The sequence below is a fragment of the Nothoprocta perdicaria genome, unplaced genomic scaffold (assembly GCF_003342845.1).
Source record: "Nothoprocta perdicaria isolate Ctin4 unplaced genomic scaffold, notPer1 scaffold_66, whole genome shotgun sequence".
Lineage (NCBI taxonomy): Eukaryota > Metazoa > Chordata > Aves > Tinamiformes > Tinamidae > Nothoprocta > Nothoprocta perdicaria.
This window is the reverse complement of record NW_020455932.1, coordinates 3,618,847-3,634,223: the sequence shown is the minus strand read 5'-3', so window position 1 is coordinate 3,634,223 and position 15,377 is coordinate 3,618,847. Positions and strand designations below refer to the sequence as shown.

The following is a 15,377-nucleotide window of genomic DNA, read 5'->3' as shown; positions in this document are numbered from 1 at the left end:
GAGAGGAAAGGACTCTGAAGGACTAGTGAGAACAAAGAGCTGGCAGCATAGTAGGATAGAAAACGGTAATTTTCTTGCCTGGCATATCTCAAATAGTTGTAGTTAGAATATTAAAGTTTTGTGGATTCTTTTTAATGCAAATATGTTGATTCCTTTAAAAAAATCATTTTTTGGCACTCATGGCACTGTGAGTTTTTGGTATCCAGGTGATGTCCATGCATTGCAGAGGAAAAGTCCAGGGTAATATGAAGGTGAGTGAAGACTCCCTCAGTTTAGGTTTAGGTTCCTCTCCACTGTGATGACTGAATGTGGTTTTAATGGCCCTTCTTGTGGGACGGGAATAGCCTTGTGGTTGCCATATAGCCATTATTAGGATAAATTGCTGTAAATACAAGCAGGAGCCCTGCTTTCCAGTTTGATTTTCTGCTCAGCACCGCTACAGAATTTGCYGTTTGAGTCGCGGTGGGGTGCGCCCTGTGCGCTCTGGTTTCCCCTTGCCMCCTGCGTGCTGCTCTGCCAGCGTGAGGGTGCTGCTTACTCGTGTGCCGTGGCTCGTCTGGCGGGAGGAAAAGCTGTGGGGCCAACTTGGGGCTACCACTTACCAGGAGCTGGCTCGAATTGGGTACAGAACACTTCAGTTCTGCTATTTCATTATGGTTGCGTTGATTTAAGACTGTCCTATCAGACTCCCAGCTGACTTTGATATTTTCATTTTTTAAAGAAAGAAAACTTAATAGTAATTTAATCTTTGAATCTTCAGACTTAAGAAGGATATAAATATGACCAAAGGGCTCAAAACTTATTGGGGGCCTGTCCGACCCATTGGACATGCAGCCCAGTCTGAGTGGGACCCTGCACAAGCTGTGCTGTCAGAGCTTGTAAAAGTGCAGCTTTCTTCTCAGCTTTAAACCCTGTTGCAGACAGAGGAAACTTTAAACTCTCAGCAATGGCGAATTTCTCCGAAGGTTACTGTATTTGTAGTTGATTTTCTTGCATGACACCAGTTACTGTGGATATGACATACTGGTTTGCCGGTGTTCATAGTGTAGCTTTGCATTAGCTAAGGACTGGTGGAGAGATGTCCACGAGGTCTGTTGCAGCTGTGACTCGCCTTCCGAGTAGGAATCGTGATTTAGAAAATAAAGTACGCTCCRAAGGAGGGATTTGCTGTGGCTGGTGGCTTTGCTTTCACAAGGGTGCAGGGAAATCTGTTCCCGTGGTGTGCTGAGGGTGCTCGCATTCAGCATTAGCACTTGCATGGCGCYGAGGGCTGCGCCTCTGTACTTACCACAAGAATGCTCTGCGCTTGCTTTTCTGATGGAAAAGGCACTGCCGGCAGCGGGAAGGGTGCTTTTCTTRCCTGCTTAAGGTCAGGGTAAGGCAGCTTAAGCAGGCTTTCATGGGCTAAATAGACAGATTTGCACTGTGTTAGTTTTTGTTATAATTATCCCTGTATGTATACTATTCATAGAAAACAAAAGGTACCTTTCATGTCTGTTTTCGCTGTTGGATAATTACTTTTCAGGGAGACTGAGCAGAGCATGGCCACAGATGCTCCCTCAGAGCTGTAACTTCACTGCTGCCTGCYGATGACCACAGTAATTTCCTTTGCTGCTCTTAATGGCCAGAGGAACTTAGATGTGACATAGGAAGTAGGCAGTGTCGTTGATCAGAAAACTGCTAGTTCTGTACTAACCAAGGAGACAGTTACTGATGGAAAATAAAGATATATTTCCTTGTGCTTTTAATTTCTTTTTTTTTGTGTTATTTTGTTTTTGCTTTGTCCACAAATGATTAGAATATTGAGTACGCTGAGACTTTGCATCTTGTGTTTATAACGTCCCCCTCCCCCTTTGTTATATTAGAGCAGTAGTACATTGAATTAAAGGGTTCCCCAGCACTTGGCTTTGGACATTCAGAAACAGAGGTACTTTAGTGTTCCCTGTCTGCTCCTCGTGGCCCTGGTACCGTTTGTGTCATTTATGAGTGAATAAGCTCTGCAAAGCGTAGAAGTAGCTTGGCAAAACCCAGACCTTTTCAGCCACGTGTGTGTGGTGCAGCTGAGMTGAATTGCCGGCGGCAAGGCCTCCTCCGGGCTGCCGGCACGGAGCGAGGACGGCCGCTCGCGCTGCGGGAATCCCGCTGGATTTGCAGCAGCCTCTCCATGGTAAACGTGGGGTCAAACCTCCCTGCAATGCATCTCGGCCTTCGTGCATGCAAATAGGAAGGGTTTAATTGAACTTGGTGGTCTTGTGCTGCTTTGGTTGTGCTCTCCACTCCATAAATCCCGTTTTCCTGAGCTGCTACTCCTGCAGAGAGTACGAAGCCCGGCTAGAAAGATACAGTGAACGAATCTGGACGTGCAAAAGCACAGGCAGCAGCCAGCTGACGCACAAAGAGGCCTGGGAGGAGGAGCAGGAGGTCGCCGAGCTGTAAGTATCAGTGAGGAGGTTGGTGTGTGTCTGTCTGCAGGCACTGGGGCAGAGGAGCAGCTTTGGGTGATATTTGTGATTGCTGCTTTGGAGGCAAGCAGATTTTTAGTGGCTGTAAGTAGATGCAGGGATTCTGGAGTTGAAAGGAATAGTGCAAGAGGACTGAGTGTGTTGAGAGCTGCTTGGCCCTGGCTGCTGGCCCTGACCTCCCCTCCAGCACAGCGGGTAGACCTGAGCCTCAGCTGACACCCGCTTTGCTCTGTGCTTCAAAGGGGCAAGGCCATGGCTGAAGCAACGTGTGTACCCTCTATGTGTGCCAAACAAGCGGCATGTTCCTCTGTTCTATGAGTTGACGTGGATTTCTATGGCTTTTGTTCCTTGGTTTACCTTGGGAGCTTCTTGTAATACTACCTCCTAGGAGATTTTCTGCTGTCTGTTAATACAGCAGCTATTAAAATGTAATATAGATTTTTGATTCATTGGCAAGGCAATTAATAGCGTTTAAGGAGAAGTTCCCCATAAAGTGGAGTTAATTACATTCTTAAAGAAACAGATATTTCCTGATAGTCTTAATTTTTCGGAGGCTTGAAGTACTGTTTGTTCAATAATATCCTTGTTTGAGGGGAGAGTATCTACCTGCCTCTATAAACACGGAATCTTGAAGTAACCGACTTCAAGTATACTAGTTTAGTGTCACCTTCTTTTGAGTAGTGATGCTTAATTAATTGGCCACACCTGAGAACGTTCAGAAATGAAAATTGAATATTAATGAAAGATTTCTCAATAACCAAGTTTAAGCTAAATGTGAAGGGAAAAAAAAAGGAAAAGATTCTGTGAAATGCRATTTTTTGAATTTATCTCTTTGAAACAGGATTATAAGTTTCCCAGAGAGTTCCCTGGCTACTTTAATACTTGTCACCAGTCTGAATCCAGAAGTTGAAGCAGTTTGTGGTAGGGATAAATTTATTGACGGAGATTGCAGAATAGCAAATAGAACTGATGACTCGGTCAGCAATAAATGCCTTAGTTTGGGAAGCTGAAAGAGCTACGGAAAAAGGATGTGGAAGAGGGAACACCAAAAAGCCTTCCGATCTTGGCATTGTAACGCTCGAGGCAGATGCCCCCCTTGCCTTGGCTGCCAGTGTTCTTGGAAGTTATGAATTGGGGGCTACTTTACATTTCAGCTTTTATTTCTTGAATCATGAAATCTTCTCATGCCTTTGCTCAGCTTGAAGGAAGAGTTCCCCATCTGGTATGAGAAACTGGTACTGGAGATAGTCCACCACAACACTGTCTCTTTGGAGAAGCTGGTAGATGCTGCTTGGCTGGAGATCATGACCAAATTTGCAGTGGGAGAAGAGTGTGCCTTTGAGGTAAGGTTCTGTTTTCCACAATTTCTCATGCCTTTGCAAGTGATCTTGATTTTTTTTTTTTTTTTTTTCCCCCTTTTAAATCTACAATTTATTAACCAATCAAAAGAAGAGGCCTAATGTTGGCCACTTACACTAACTGAAAGATGGTGCCAGGGACAGCACCTGCTTTTCTAGTASTTAGAAAATTATTCTCAGCAAACGCGTGTGGATGGCCTGTACTGAGGTCAAGGGATTGATTTGGAGGGAAATGGTAGTAGATTTTTTAGAGCTGTTTGTGTGTCAATATACATAATACTTAATCACTTTAAAATATATATTTTTTTATATGTGCTTACTGTTTAGTAATTTCTTCATACAGCGTATTCTCCAGAAGATTAGCAGTGTTAAACAGACAGAGCTTGAAGTCTGCTGCTTGGAAAACCTTAATAGTTAGAAAAATAGTTCCCTCTAGAACTTGAACTGATGGAGAAAACTCAAGACTGTTAAAATTAAGGGCAAGCTTTAAGGGAGAGTTGTATGAAAAGCTCCCTGCTGGAAGAGCATTTAGGACCAATTCTCTAAGCTGGAGCTACTGATACAGCACTTTGCATATTGCCCACACTTAATTAGGCTGAGAAAGCAGCACTATTAAACAGTTGAAAAACTTGCTGATGGACAATTCTCTATTTCTTAATTTGTGCAGAACTTTCACGTAGGATTTTTTTTTAACTACTCCTATAATCCTTTGCTAGGGAAAACAGTGATTTCCTCAAGAAAGACCTCAGGAAAGTGTTGTGTCAAACAACACTTTGGGCATCTTTTTAGTTAATTTTGTGGGCTTGTTTGCGTGTTTTTGTTGTTTGTTTGTTCGTGGTTTTTAAACTTCTCCTACCCTCAGTTTTAAACATGTGTTTTTTCCTTGTTATAAATATATAATATGTATATTTATTCCCACACAGGTTGGTAAAGAAAAAATGTTGCCGGTGAAGGTTTTAAAAATACATCCCCTAGAGAAAGTAGATGAAGAGGCCTCTGAGAAGAAGTCTGATGGCACTTGTGACTCCCCCTCCAGTGACAAAGAGAACTCCAGCCAGGTAGCCCAGGACAACCAGAAGGAATCCGTCCTGAAGGAGGATGACAACAGGAGGGAGAGCATGAGTAAGTAGTAAGACAACGTGTCAGACACACAACTGCTGCAGCCGAGCGAACAAGCATCCGAATTTGTGTACATCTCGGGCTGGGAATGTAGTGTGGGATGTTTCCAGGGTTTATTGACTTACGAGCCTGACATTTTCATCCTAAGTGGTGCGGTTTCTTTGTCGTTAATGCTGCTGACTGTTTTGTTTTAAGGCCAAAGATGCATTTAAGGCATAATACTAAAAGCAGTGTGTGGAAACTCATAAGCTTTGAAGGTATACTGAGCATGCACATATATATATATATATATGTGTGTGTGTGTGTATATATATATATACACACTGTTTAAGGAAAAAAAAGAAGAGGGAGGGAAGGGGGAAGGAAAGAAGAAAACATTGAAAAAGTGTATGTGGAATCATTAAGCAACTGACATTCAAAGCAGATTTTATTTTGATTTTTTTTCTCCCCCAGCTTTCTAGTTTTCGAATACAGAAAGGGGAAAAAGTGCAGAAAAGCATGTTTAAAAGCTCTTTTTTTTTTTTTTTGAAGGATTCAAAATAAAAAATAAAGTGTGCTTTGAAACACTCTTCTACTTTCTCATACCTATTCCTCTTTGCTGCAGTACAAAATGCTGGACATGCAAAGCTTTTCTTTTCTTTTTTTTTTCTTTTTTGACTCCAGAAAGGTACTGTCAAAAGGAAAAAACAGATTAGTTTCATGTCCTGCACAATTTAAAAGGAGGAATGGGGGAAAATTGAAAAAAAATCTTAAGAGTCTTTTCCAAAAGTGCTATGAAAAAGAATACAGCGCAGCTGTAATCYGAGTAACTGAACTTAAAGGCACATGAATGTAATGAGCTGCTTGCCTTTCTAAACAGCCACACTAATGTCTGAGGAAGGGGTGTTTGGCCTCCCTATTAGAGAAGAAACCAATAGCAAAGTCAGGACTACACTACCTTGTCTTCCAAGCTCTAGGCCGAAGTTAATCATCAACTGGCTTTGATTCGTACCAGCAAGTGCTATAAACTGTTTTGATTTTGTGCACTGGTCTGCGTTACCGGGGAAGAAGAAAAACAGAATTGCAGATAACGTTCTGGCCCTAAACCCTTCCTTTGAAACAATATTAGTGCTTGGGCAGAGACTAACACATGTCAGTGAGCCATAGTTCCCGTCAACCAAAAATTAACTAGGAAAAGGTGTTTTTCCATGCTTTCTAAGTTGTCATTAGCCAAATTCACAGCTGTATCTTTGCCTTTGGGTGTTTTGAAGAGCATTTGTATGTTTTCCAGCGTAGCACAGACATCTAAGCAGCTGCTGCAAAGYAGCAGTGGGACCCTTGGGCGATGCAGCTTCCTACAAGAGCCAATTCCTCCGCGGGGCTCGGGCTCACTGGGCTCCTTACCTGACCTCCGTTCAGTTGTGTCGCTTTCCTTAAAACAGAACATTCGAATCAAAAGCACTAGCAGTTAAGTGATCAAAATTATCAGCAAAAATGTAAGCATTTGTGTTTTAGCTATTTGCCATATGCACATGTATTCATTCTGAGGATATTTCATGGCTAATACTTTTATATTCTTGATTGTAACAGAACATGATTTATAGATGTAAAAACTCATTAGCTAGTACTATCTATATTTGAAAATCCATTTAAATTTTTAATGTAACATTTGGTATATTTATGCTACAGAGAAGACTTAACTGCATTAAAAAAAAACCCTTTATTTAGTGGGTTCAGACTTTAACTGCACCTGTAGGAGATCGTACACAGTATCTGGAGGTCACTCGGTTGCACTTTTTCCTTTTCGTTCCTTTTTCTTTTTTTATTTTTTAAATTATCTGGTGGGTTGTTTATTTGCCCATTGTAACACAGGTCAATAGACAAAGAGTGTTTAAAAGTCACAGCAGACCGTGTGTGTCATGCAAAAAGCTGCATCTTCCTGTGTCCACACGAGGGGGCAGAGCTAATCCTAGTGTTTTTAGCAAAAGTTGGATCAAACAYGCTGGTTTTCTTGCAGAAAAGAGGCAGAGAGGGAGAAGAGCTTCAGTACCTTGGGGCTTACGGTCTACTCTGCTTCAGAAATTAAGCCTAGGGCTTTATACAAGAGTTATTGCGTTGGATGTGCAGTCTGAACTTGCTTTGTATTTTTAGTTGCTTAGGGATTGAACTCTGGAAAGAAAAATCTGCAGAAGTGAGAGAAAAAGGCTAGTTTTTCCTGAACGTTGGTGGTCAGCTACTGAAGGCAGGTTCTACAGCATGAGCTGTAATTGAAGTTAATACTGCTTTGAAAAATCCAAAACAATTGGTGGAGGAGCAACATCATTTGGATGCTTTTATGAGATTCCAGTGGTGTAGCTAATGTAAGTCTTATTATAGCAAAATGCAATGAAAGTCACTTGAAGCATATGGTTTATAAAAATGATTTCAGAAAAAAAGTGCACAGTATTTTGTTTTTAATCAGAAATCCAGTTACTGTTTTAATGCAATTCATAGAATGATTATGGTTGGAAAAGACCTTCTAGCTCATCAAGTTGAACTGYAAGCCCTTCAGCACCATGCCTGTTAAAATTCAATAGTCATCCCTGCTTGTAGGCTCTAGAAAGTAAATTATTTCCAAAGGATAGGTCCCGGAGGCAGCTTTTTAACCTGAGTCCTCTAAAGTCCAAGCAACATGTTCTTACTTCTTAAATGTAAACGTGCCCTCGCAGCCAGTCAAGGTAACACCKGACAACTTGAAAGGCCTTAAAGCAAATCTCCCAAAGCACATCTCTTACAGACCTTGAAGTGCTTTATAAGCAACTTCCATTGCTTTCCGTTCCATAATGAGCAGAGAAACATAGCAGAGTACCAAGATTTTTCCAATAAATGGGAAACAAAAGCAGGTGAGAGTTAATTTGCAACATGACTTGCAATGAGGTRGTTATTCTCCCTTCACGTGTGCTGTGGCTCTTCCCACAAAATTTAAGAGTTTGAATTTAAGTCATGTTTGACTTAGATCTAGCATCTTATGACTTGTGTTCTCTGTACACTTAGTAAATAATTACTTCCATCAGTCATGCTTGCAGTAACATTTGCTTTGAGTCATGCCTCCAAACATCAGGATCTTCAATGAGCTTGTCTTTATTATGTGTGGTTATTTGCAGCCTGAATATGAAAATATTAGATCCAACATCTGCTCCCAGGTAATTCCCCCTTTACTCCTTACATCCATCTTAAGAATAAAAAATAAAATAAAGTAAGCCCAAACTTGTCTAAGTAAGCTTAAAATCTTCAGCTTAATTAGTTCATTACACATTGGCTTAATAATAGTAAGGCATATGTAATAGTTTTGTGATGCTTTAAAGCCACTGAGGTTAAATGTATTTTAACTTGGAATTGGTGATTTCTGCAGTAATTAGTTGGGAGGGAGGATGTCGGACAACTAGGGGTCATGGCAGCAACTCCAGAGTGTTTATATAACTGATAACTTGCTCGGAGAGATGTAGGTGATAGGCCCTTTTTTCCTCTTTATGAATCTCTCAGAAGTTTTCTCTTTCTGTGTAGCTGGTTGCAGCTTCCTTCCCATAAAAAAGATTAGTTTAAGCAGTTCCACTGGACCTTTACAATCCTTAAAAGATTGGTGCTACCTTGTATTTAGGGACTCTGTTTCCAGCCTGTGCTTTTAGAATGGTTCTAAACCAGGATTTGGAAAATTTTCCTGCTGTTCTAGTTTAACCAGATCCTCTACACATAACAATCAGAGGAGATTCTTTTCCAGTCACGATGTGGATTTAATGTTTGTAGCTCTTGACTCTAAGATGCTTGAAGTCTGCCTTGTTTTTTCTCCAGATGATCGAGCACGTAGGTCACCTCGGAAGCTTCCTACTTCATTGAAGAAGGAAGAAAAGAAGTGGGTTCCACCTAAATTTCTGCCCCACAAATATGATGTGAAGCTGAAAAATGAAGATAAGGTGAGATGACCGCGTGGGTTCTTTTGGTATAAGATGAACATATAACTTGGATTTAAACACTCTGTATGTCTACAGAGCGAAGTATGGAATCCCCTAACACAGTCRTGGGGTTGGAAGGGGGTTGCTTGCATTTGTGCAGTTGTTTGCTAAGATGATGAATTTGGCTATTTCTGCAACTGAGTCAGTGATGTGGTCAGCTTGAGAGTTGTCACTGTTAACTGCCTAATCTCTGGTCAGGCAGTTAATCAAGGTTGGTCTGAGCTAAACTGGTATCAATAATGGCAATTCTAACTGAAACTATGATGAGTCCGAAGTAATTGCACTTCACTGTGTTSCTGCAGGACTGCTGTGTGGGTTTTGTATCTGTTTGCTAATTTGATAGAAAGGCAGAGTTGACCTCAACTTAATGAGCACAGCTTGCAGAGCTACTCCCATGTTCTCAGGGGAGAAAAATATAAAAAMCAGAACAGTAATATATAAAATCTTTAAGTTAGTAGCAAACAYGCCAGGGGAAGATCAGAAGTTTCTATTGTTGCTAAATAAAGCAACAGAGTTTGGCAAGAAAACTGCAACATATGTTGTTTCTAGTGACCTTTTTAGCTACCTGAATCTTCTTCCAATCTCTGTCTCACTGAGCTTCAGCGGGAGGGTTAGCAGAACGAAAGCACTACAGTGCTCTCCTTTTTTTTATATAACGTGCATCTCTGATGTCACTGCAAGTTGAATGTTGACAGTCTGTCTCTCTGTTGTCCCCAAGATCATCAGCAATGTACCGGCAGATAGCTTGGTCCGTACGGAGCGTCCTCCCAACAAGGAGATCCTGAGGTACTTCATCCGTCACAATGCGCTGCGGGCCGGCACCGGCGAGAATGCCCCCTGGGTCGTGGAGGATGAGCTGGTGAAGAAATATGCCCTCCCCAGTAAATTTAGTGACTTCCTACTTGACCCACATAAGGTAAGAACTTCTATAAGTATCTTCTGGATTGAGTAGTAGGGAATAAGTGAGAAAGCAGTCTTGGCTAAGGCTTCTATGGCTTAGTYGAGTTTTGGAGCTCTTGAGCTTAAATTAATTTAGGAAGATGAAGAGCAAGGAAGTCTGCTCTTCTGAAAAGTGCCTCTTTGTGAGGTTAAATCACGTGAGTATCTGAAACAGTGATCCATTTTGAAAGCATGAGCTTCAGTGTGACTGTGTTTTCCTAGTTTTGYCAGGTGTAGTTTCATTACTGCCTCCAACTCGTAGGATTTCCTTCTGTGAGGAAAAATAGAAAAGCTGTAGTCCCTACTTGGTAATATCTGTTATTGGACCATTTTTGTGGTCAGAGTGGAAGAGTTTGATATCTCTGACGTTACAATATTTGGTCCTTCTGTGGTACTGGATTGAGAGGTGGCTATTTACTCCATGAATAAAGTTAAATATAAGAATCTGCGCACAAGTAATTTTCAAGAAATGGTGTTACATGTTTTGAGTCGTGTATCAGGTGATTTTGCATAAATTATTGCACGATTTCCATTAATTCCAGGGCTTTCTGGTTAACTCCACGGCACGTGCTGCAAATCTTTATACTGGATGCACTGAAGAGCTGGTGKGGTTTTGTCCTCAATCCTTTGCAGTGACCATCCCAATACACGGTTAATGGAGTCAATGCCATGCACCCCTGCTGTCTTAGGATCCATCTTTGGGTGTAGAAAGCACTATTTTTTCTTTCATTTGCCAAACTGCATCTATGTGTATTCAAGCATTGTCAAGCTCTCTTGTGTAACAAGAATAGAAGTATCTGGTATATCAATTTTCTCTTTAGGAAGAAATTTCTATGCGCTTTTCTACAAATTTGCAAACTTGCTTAAGTAAAAGCTGAATTCTTCATACATGAGCTRTGTTTACCCTGCCTTAGCATGTGGAGTCACTCTTTTTACTGGGAGGTCTTTGGTGGCAGTGCCCAAGGTTTTGCAGAGCACCGCTGGGCAGAGGCGTGCTTGCAGTAGAAGCAAAAATAAGCACCTGTAACATTTTAGTGTGACTTCTATAGGCTTAGCTTATTTAGGGATGACTTTTTCCATGGCACGTTTCCCGTTTGAATTTACCTTGATTTTTAAACACGGAGAAGTGGCTGAAGAATGCACTGCTCTAGAATTAGTGTTCTGGCAAAGTAACTTTGTGCTTGTGACAGTATGGATTAAGCTGCAAATCTGATATTTGTAATGATCATGATTCATATCAGTGCTGAATGTTTTCAGCTTAATTGTCTTCAGCAAAGATGTCAACACAGAATTGTTGGAGAGTGAAGTTAGTGGATTCAGGTAGTCTGCTCTCTGCAGGGTAGATTACTGGAGCAATGAAGACTCTTAGATCGGGGGTAAGGCCTGATTGATAACAGTGAAAATCTAGGAGTCAGAATTATTTTCRTGACTATCTTAACTTGATCACATTGTGTATGTCTGTTTGCATGTAAGTAATTCTTTGCATTTCTTTTACTATGCTTACTACTTTGAGTTTTCCTTTTCCTTTCTAATAATTTTTCAGCTCATAATTGCTGGTAATTTTACTTATAACCTAAATGTTATATTTCTGCGAGTGTTATGTGTTTTATTTTTTTACTCTTTCTGTGTTTTCAGTTTTCATGAATTAATATTCTGAATGTACTCTGAACCTGAATTTGAGGTGTGAGATGCTTCTGAAGCCGGTCTCTCTCACTCTGAGTCAGACTTTTTTTATGGTGAAAGTAGGCTAAAAGGTGGCTATTTAAAAAAAAAAATCAGCTATTTGGTGACATTACTTGAGAATTTAATTCTAATCAGGTTTGAAAAGAGACAGACTGCTCAAACTTGATGCAAGAGCTAGATTTCCATTATCCATCACTTTTTTTTTGCTTTAAAAATTAACTTTTTTTTTTTTTATTAATTATAGTATATGACTCTCAACCCATCGACCAAGAGGAAGAGCTCCGGATCACCAGACAGAAAACCTTCCAAGAAATCCAAAGCTGATGGATCATCCCTGGGTCAGCCACTGAGCCCTACTCTGTGGTGTCATGTACACTTGGAGAAATCTATTATTGGGTCTCCACTGAAAGTGAAAAACTCTAAGAACTCAAAATGTCCCAAAGAGGAGTTGGAAGAGGTGATGAAAATAGTGTCACCAGGTAAACTTGGCCCTAACTTTCACATTCCAAAGAGGAGCCGCTTGGGAAAGGGTAACAACAAATCCTTGGACAAAAAGCAGAGAGGCAAAAGGGTTTTAAATGGGCAGAAATCATCTGGGAAATCAAAGTCTCCTAGAAAAGGCTTGAAGACTCCAAAGATGAAGATGAAACAAATGACACTACTGGACATGGCAAAAGGTACCACTAAGGTGTCCAGGGCTCCAAGGAATTCAGGAGGCACCCCTAGGTCTTCCAACAAACCCCAGAAACTGCCTCCTGCGGCACTCCATCTCATTGCCTATTACAAAGARAATAAAGACCGGGAAGACAAAAAAAGTGCCCTTTCCTGCATCATCTCCAAAACTGCCAGGTTGCTCTCAAATGAGGATCGTGCCCGTCTCCCTGAGGATTTACGGGGACTAGTGCAGAAACGCTACGAGCTTCTGGAGCACAGGAAGAAATGGGCCACCATGACAGAGGAGCAGCGAAAGGAGTATCTGAAGAAGAAGAGGGAGAAGCTGAAAGAGAAACTGAAGGAGAGAGCGAAGGAGCGGAAGGAGAAGGAAATGAAAGAAAAACTGGAAAATCAGAAAAGATTTGAGGACCAAGATCTTAAAGGGAAAACCTTGCCTAGTTTTAAACTGGTTGATACCCCAGAAGGACTGCCCAATACCCTCTTTGGGGACGTAGCCATGGTGGTGGAGTTCCTCAGCTGTTACTCAGGGTTGTTGATGCCAGATGCTCAGTACCCAATTACGGCAGTTTCTCTGATGGAGGCGCTCTGTGCAGAGAAAGGCGGCTTTCTTTACTTGAACCGGGTGCTGGTCATTCTCCTGCAGACGCTGCTGCAAGACGAAATTGCCGAAGATTACGCCGAGCTGGGTATGAAGCTTTCTGAAATCCCCCTTACTTTGCATTCTGCTTCCGAGCTGGTCCGCCTGTGCTTACGCAAGTCAGATGTGCAAGAGGAAAGCGAGGTGTCGGATAACGTCGATGAGAGCAAGGATTCGGCGACTTTTGAGGATAATGAAGTGCGGGATGAGTTTTTGGAGAAACTGGAGACRTCAGAGTTCTTTGAGCTGACTCCTGAAGAGAAACTGCAGATACTGGCAGCTCTCTGCCACCGGATTCTGATGACTTACTCTGTGCAGGACCATGTGGAGGCCAAGCAGCAAATGTCYGCTGAGCTGTGGAAGGAGCGTCTCGCTGTCCTGAAAGAAGAGAACGACAAGAAGAGGGCGGAGAAACAGAAGAGGAAAGAAATGGTGGCCAAGAACAAGGAGAATGGGAAGGAGGAGAATGCCATGGGAAGAAACGAAAAGAAAAAAAATGAGCTCGTGAAAATAGAGCACCGGGCAGAAATAGAAGCTGATGATATGATCAGTGCTGTGAAGAGCAGGCGCCTGCTTGCCATCCAAGCCAAGAAAGAGAGGGAGCAACAGGAAAGACAAATGAGAGGTAAGGAAATCAGCAGCGGAGCGTGTGTGTGTGTGTGTGTCACAGGAGGAGACAATAAATGCATTAATGTTGAAGACTCAAAGGCCTGTTTCTAAGACTGTTACCCGAGTTCAAGGAATTTCCTGRTTGGGGAGGTACAGTTCGACTGCTGTAGGCCTTTGAATGTTGTTCTTGTGGCTCAAAATCCACCATCTTAGAGGAGGAAAAAAAAATARTAWTTGTTTTTTACTTTCTTATGTGTGACCGTCTTTTGTGTCGTGACTTTCTAATTCTATCAGATTCAGGAAAACTGAGGAGCGGGCAGTTTGCTTTAGCGACACAAGTCACACTTGCCCTTTTGCCTCTCTTATGTATAGAGGAGATGTCCTGGCCACCATCAGTTCCCACAGCTCTTGCTGGCCCTGTTGCCATATGTGCAGTCAGACTGATCTTCGTAGCTCTTTTTCCCAAGCAGAGCACAGGTTATAAATTTYGAGCTTCTCACTTTAAAAACCTAGTTATGGAAGCTTATAAATATAAACTCTCCGCTCGGACTTCTGCCAGGCATCAGTTTTATTACCAAATTGTGTTTGCCTCTGTGTGGTGTTTTTTGCTAAGGAATATGCAATATAAATCACATAGCACTTCAGTGGAGTCGCACCACAGCGGATTTTTTTTTTGTACTGTAGTAAATKTGGGTAATAGACATATGTTGAACAGTATAACTCATCTAGGTTGTCATTTTCCTTCTGAAATGATTGAGGAAAAGTTTCCCACATGGAGCCTCCTGTGCCTTAGCTGGAATCTGGAAGCGTTTGCTCTTCAAGACCAAGCAGCGCTGAGTGACATGGGCTGCCGTGGGGCTCCCCAGGGAGTGGAGCCTCACCTGAAAAAGAAGTAGACCGTTCCGATCTTACATTAAAAGCCATGAGTCTCAGAAGTATCTGTGATACCTAATACAGATAAAACTTGGTCTGCTTGGTTCTCAGTAGGGTGTTCAATAGAGACTTGTTTACTCGTGCCACGTCTTGCACTGCTTCCAGCACGGGTTAGTTCCCATCTGTCCAGAAGACCCTTATTGATGTTGCAATGCAAAAATCCCAACTCTTGCTGCTTGATTCTGCCAGTAAAAGTAGACTCTTACTGCTGGCCTGTTTTTCCTTTTGCCCAGAGCTGACCCTTCTTTTTCTGTTTGTGAGCGGGTTCCTTGCTGTCCCGAGCTGTAAGCTGGATTCACCACACCCAAACTAAAGCAAAGAGGAAATTCTTACTAATCCTGCGTTTTGCTGGTTGCATTTCATACAACTGGCTTCTTGCTGACTTATTTCCTTTGGATGTTACCCTGGTGGTTCTTGCACTCTAGAGTAGCTGAAGATGTGGTGGCGCTTTGTGCTCTCTCCAGAAAAACACAGTACCCAGCATCTCAGGTGCTGTAGCTGCTTGTCTCTGGGTTGATTCTAGAGTTTTCCAGTTGTTTGATGGCAAATACTGAGTTGACCAAGATCATTAAAAATCATTTGATTTTTGGTGCTGGGGAAGTATGATCTGGGGGACTCCGCAAGGAAAAAGAGGTGTCTGCAGCAAGGAAGGATTCAGCCTTTCATTAAGGTTTGACCTGGTGTTATTTCCTTTCCACACAGCAAACCCTAGCATTTTAGACACCTGAGCTTCCTTYTATTCATTAAGCAATTGGTGCCAAGGCATAAATATCCTAGCAGATCTTGGTGCAGGACTCCTAGCTTAGGAGTGGAAGTAATTTCTGTTCTGGGAAAGAAAAAGAGAAAAAAAAAAGGTTAAAAAAAGCCCATTAGAGCTGTCTCGTATGCTACTGCAGAGCTCTTTCACAGAATATTCACAGAATATTTATTTAAGGTTGGAAGGGACCTCTACAGGTCATCTAGTCCAACCTTCCTGCTCAAGCAGGCACACCTA

General features: G+C 41.9%; 1 protein-coding gene across 1 annotated transcript in view; it reads left to right on the top strand.

Moving 5' to 3' along the window:
- The first annotated feature begins 298 nt into the window (after positions 1-298).
- BAZ1B (bromodomain adjacent to zinc finger domain 1B) overlaps positions 299-15,377 on the top strand; it is a 43,973-nt gene continuing 28,894 nt past the window's right edge. Inside the window, exons 1-6 of the mRNA XM_026050127.1 lie at positions 299-2,432; positions 3,661-3,805; positions 4,744-4,942; positions 8,747-8,868; positions 9,626-9,823; positions 11,774-13,466. Of these exons, the coding sequence (XP_025905912.1) occupies positions 3,767-3,805; positions 4,744-4,942; positions 8,747-8,868; positions 9,626-9,823; positions 11,774-13,466 (2,251 nt within the window). The 5' untranslated portion in view covers positions 299-2,432; positions 3,661-3,766. The remainder of the gene's footprint in view (positions 2,433-3,660; positions 3,806-4,743; positions 4,943-8,746; positions 8,869-9,625; positions 9,824-11,773; positions 13,467-15,377) is intronic.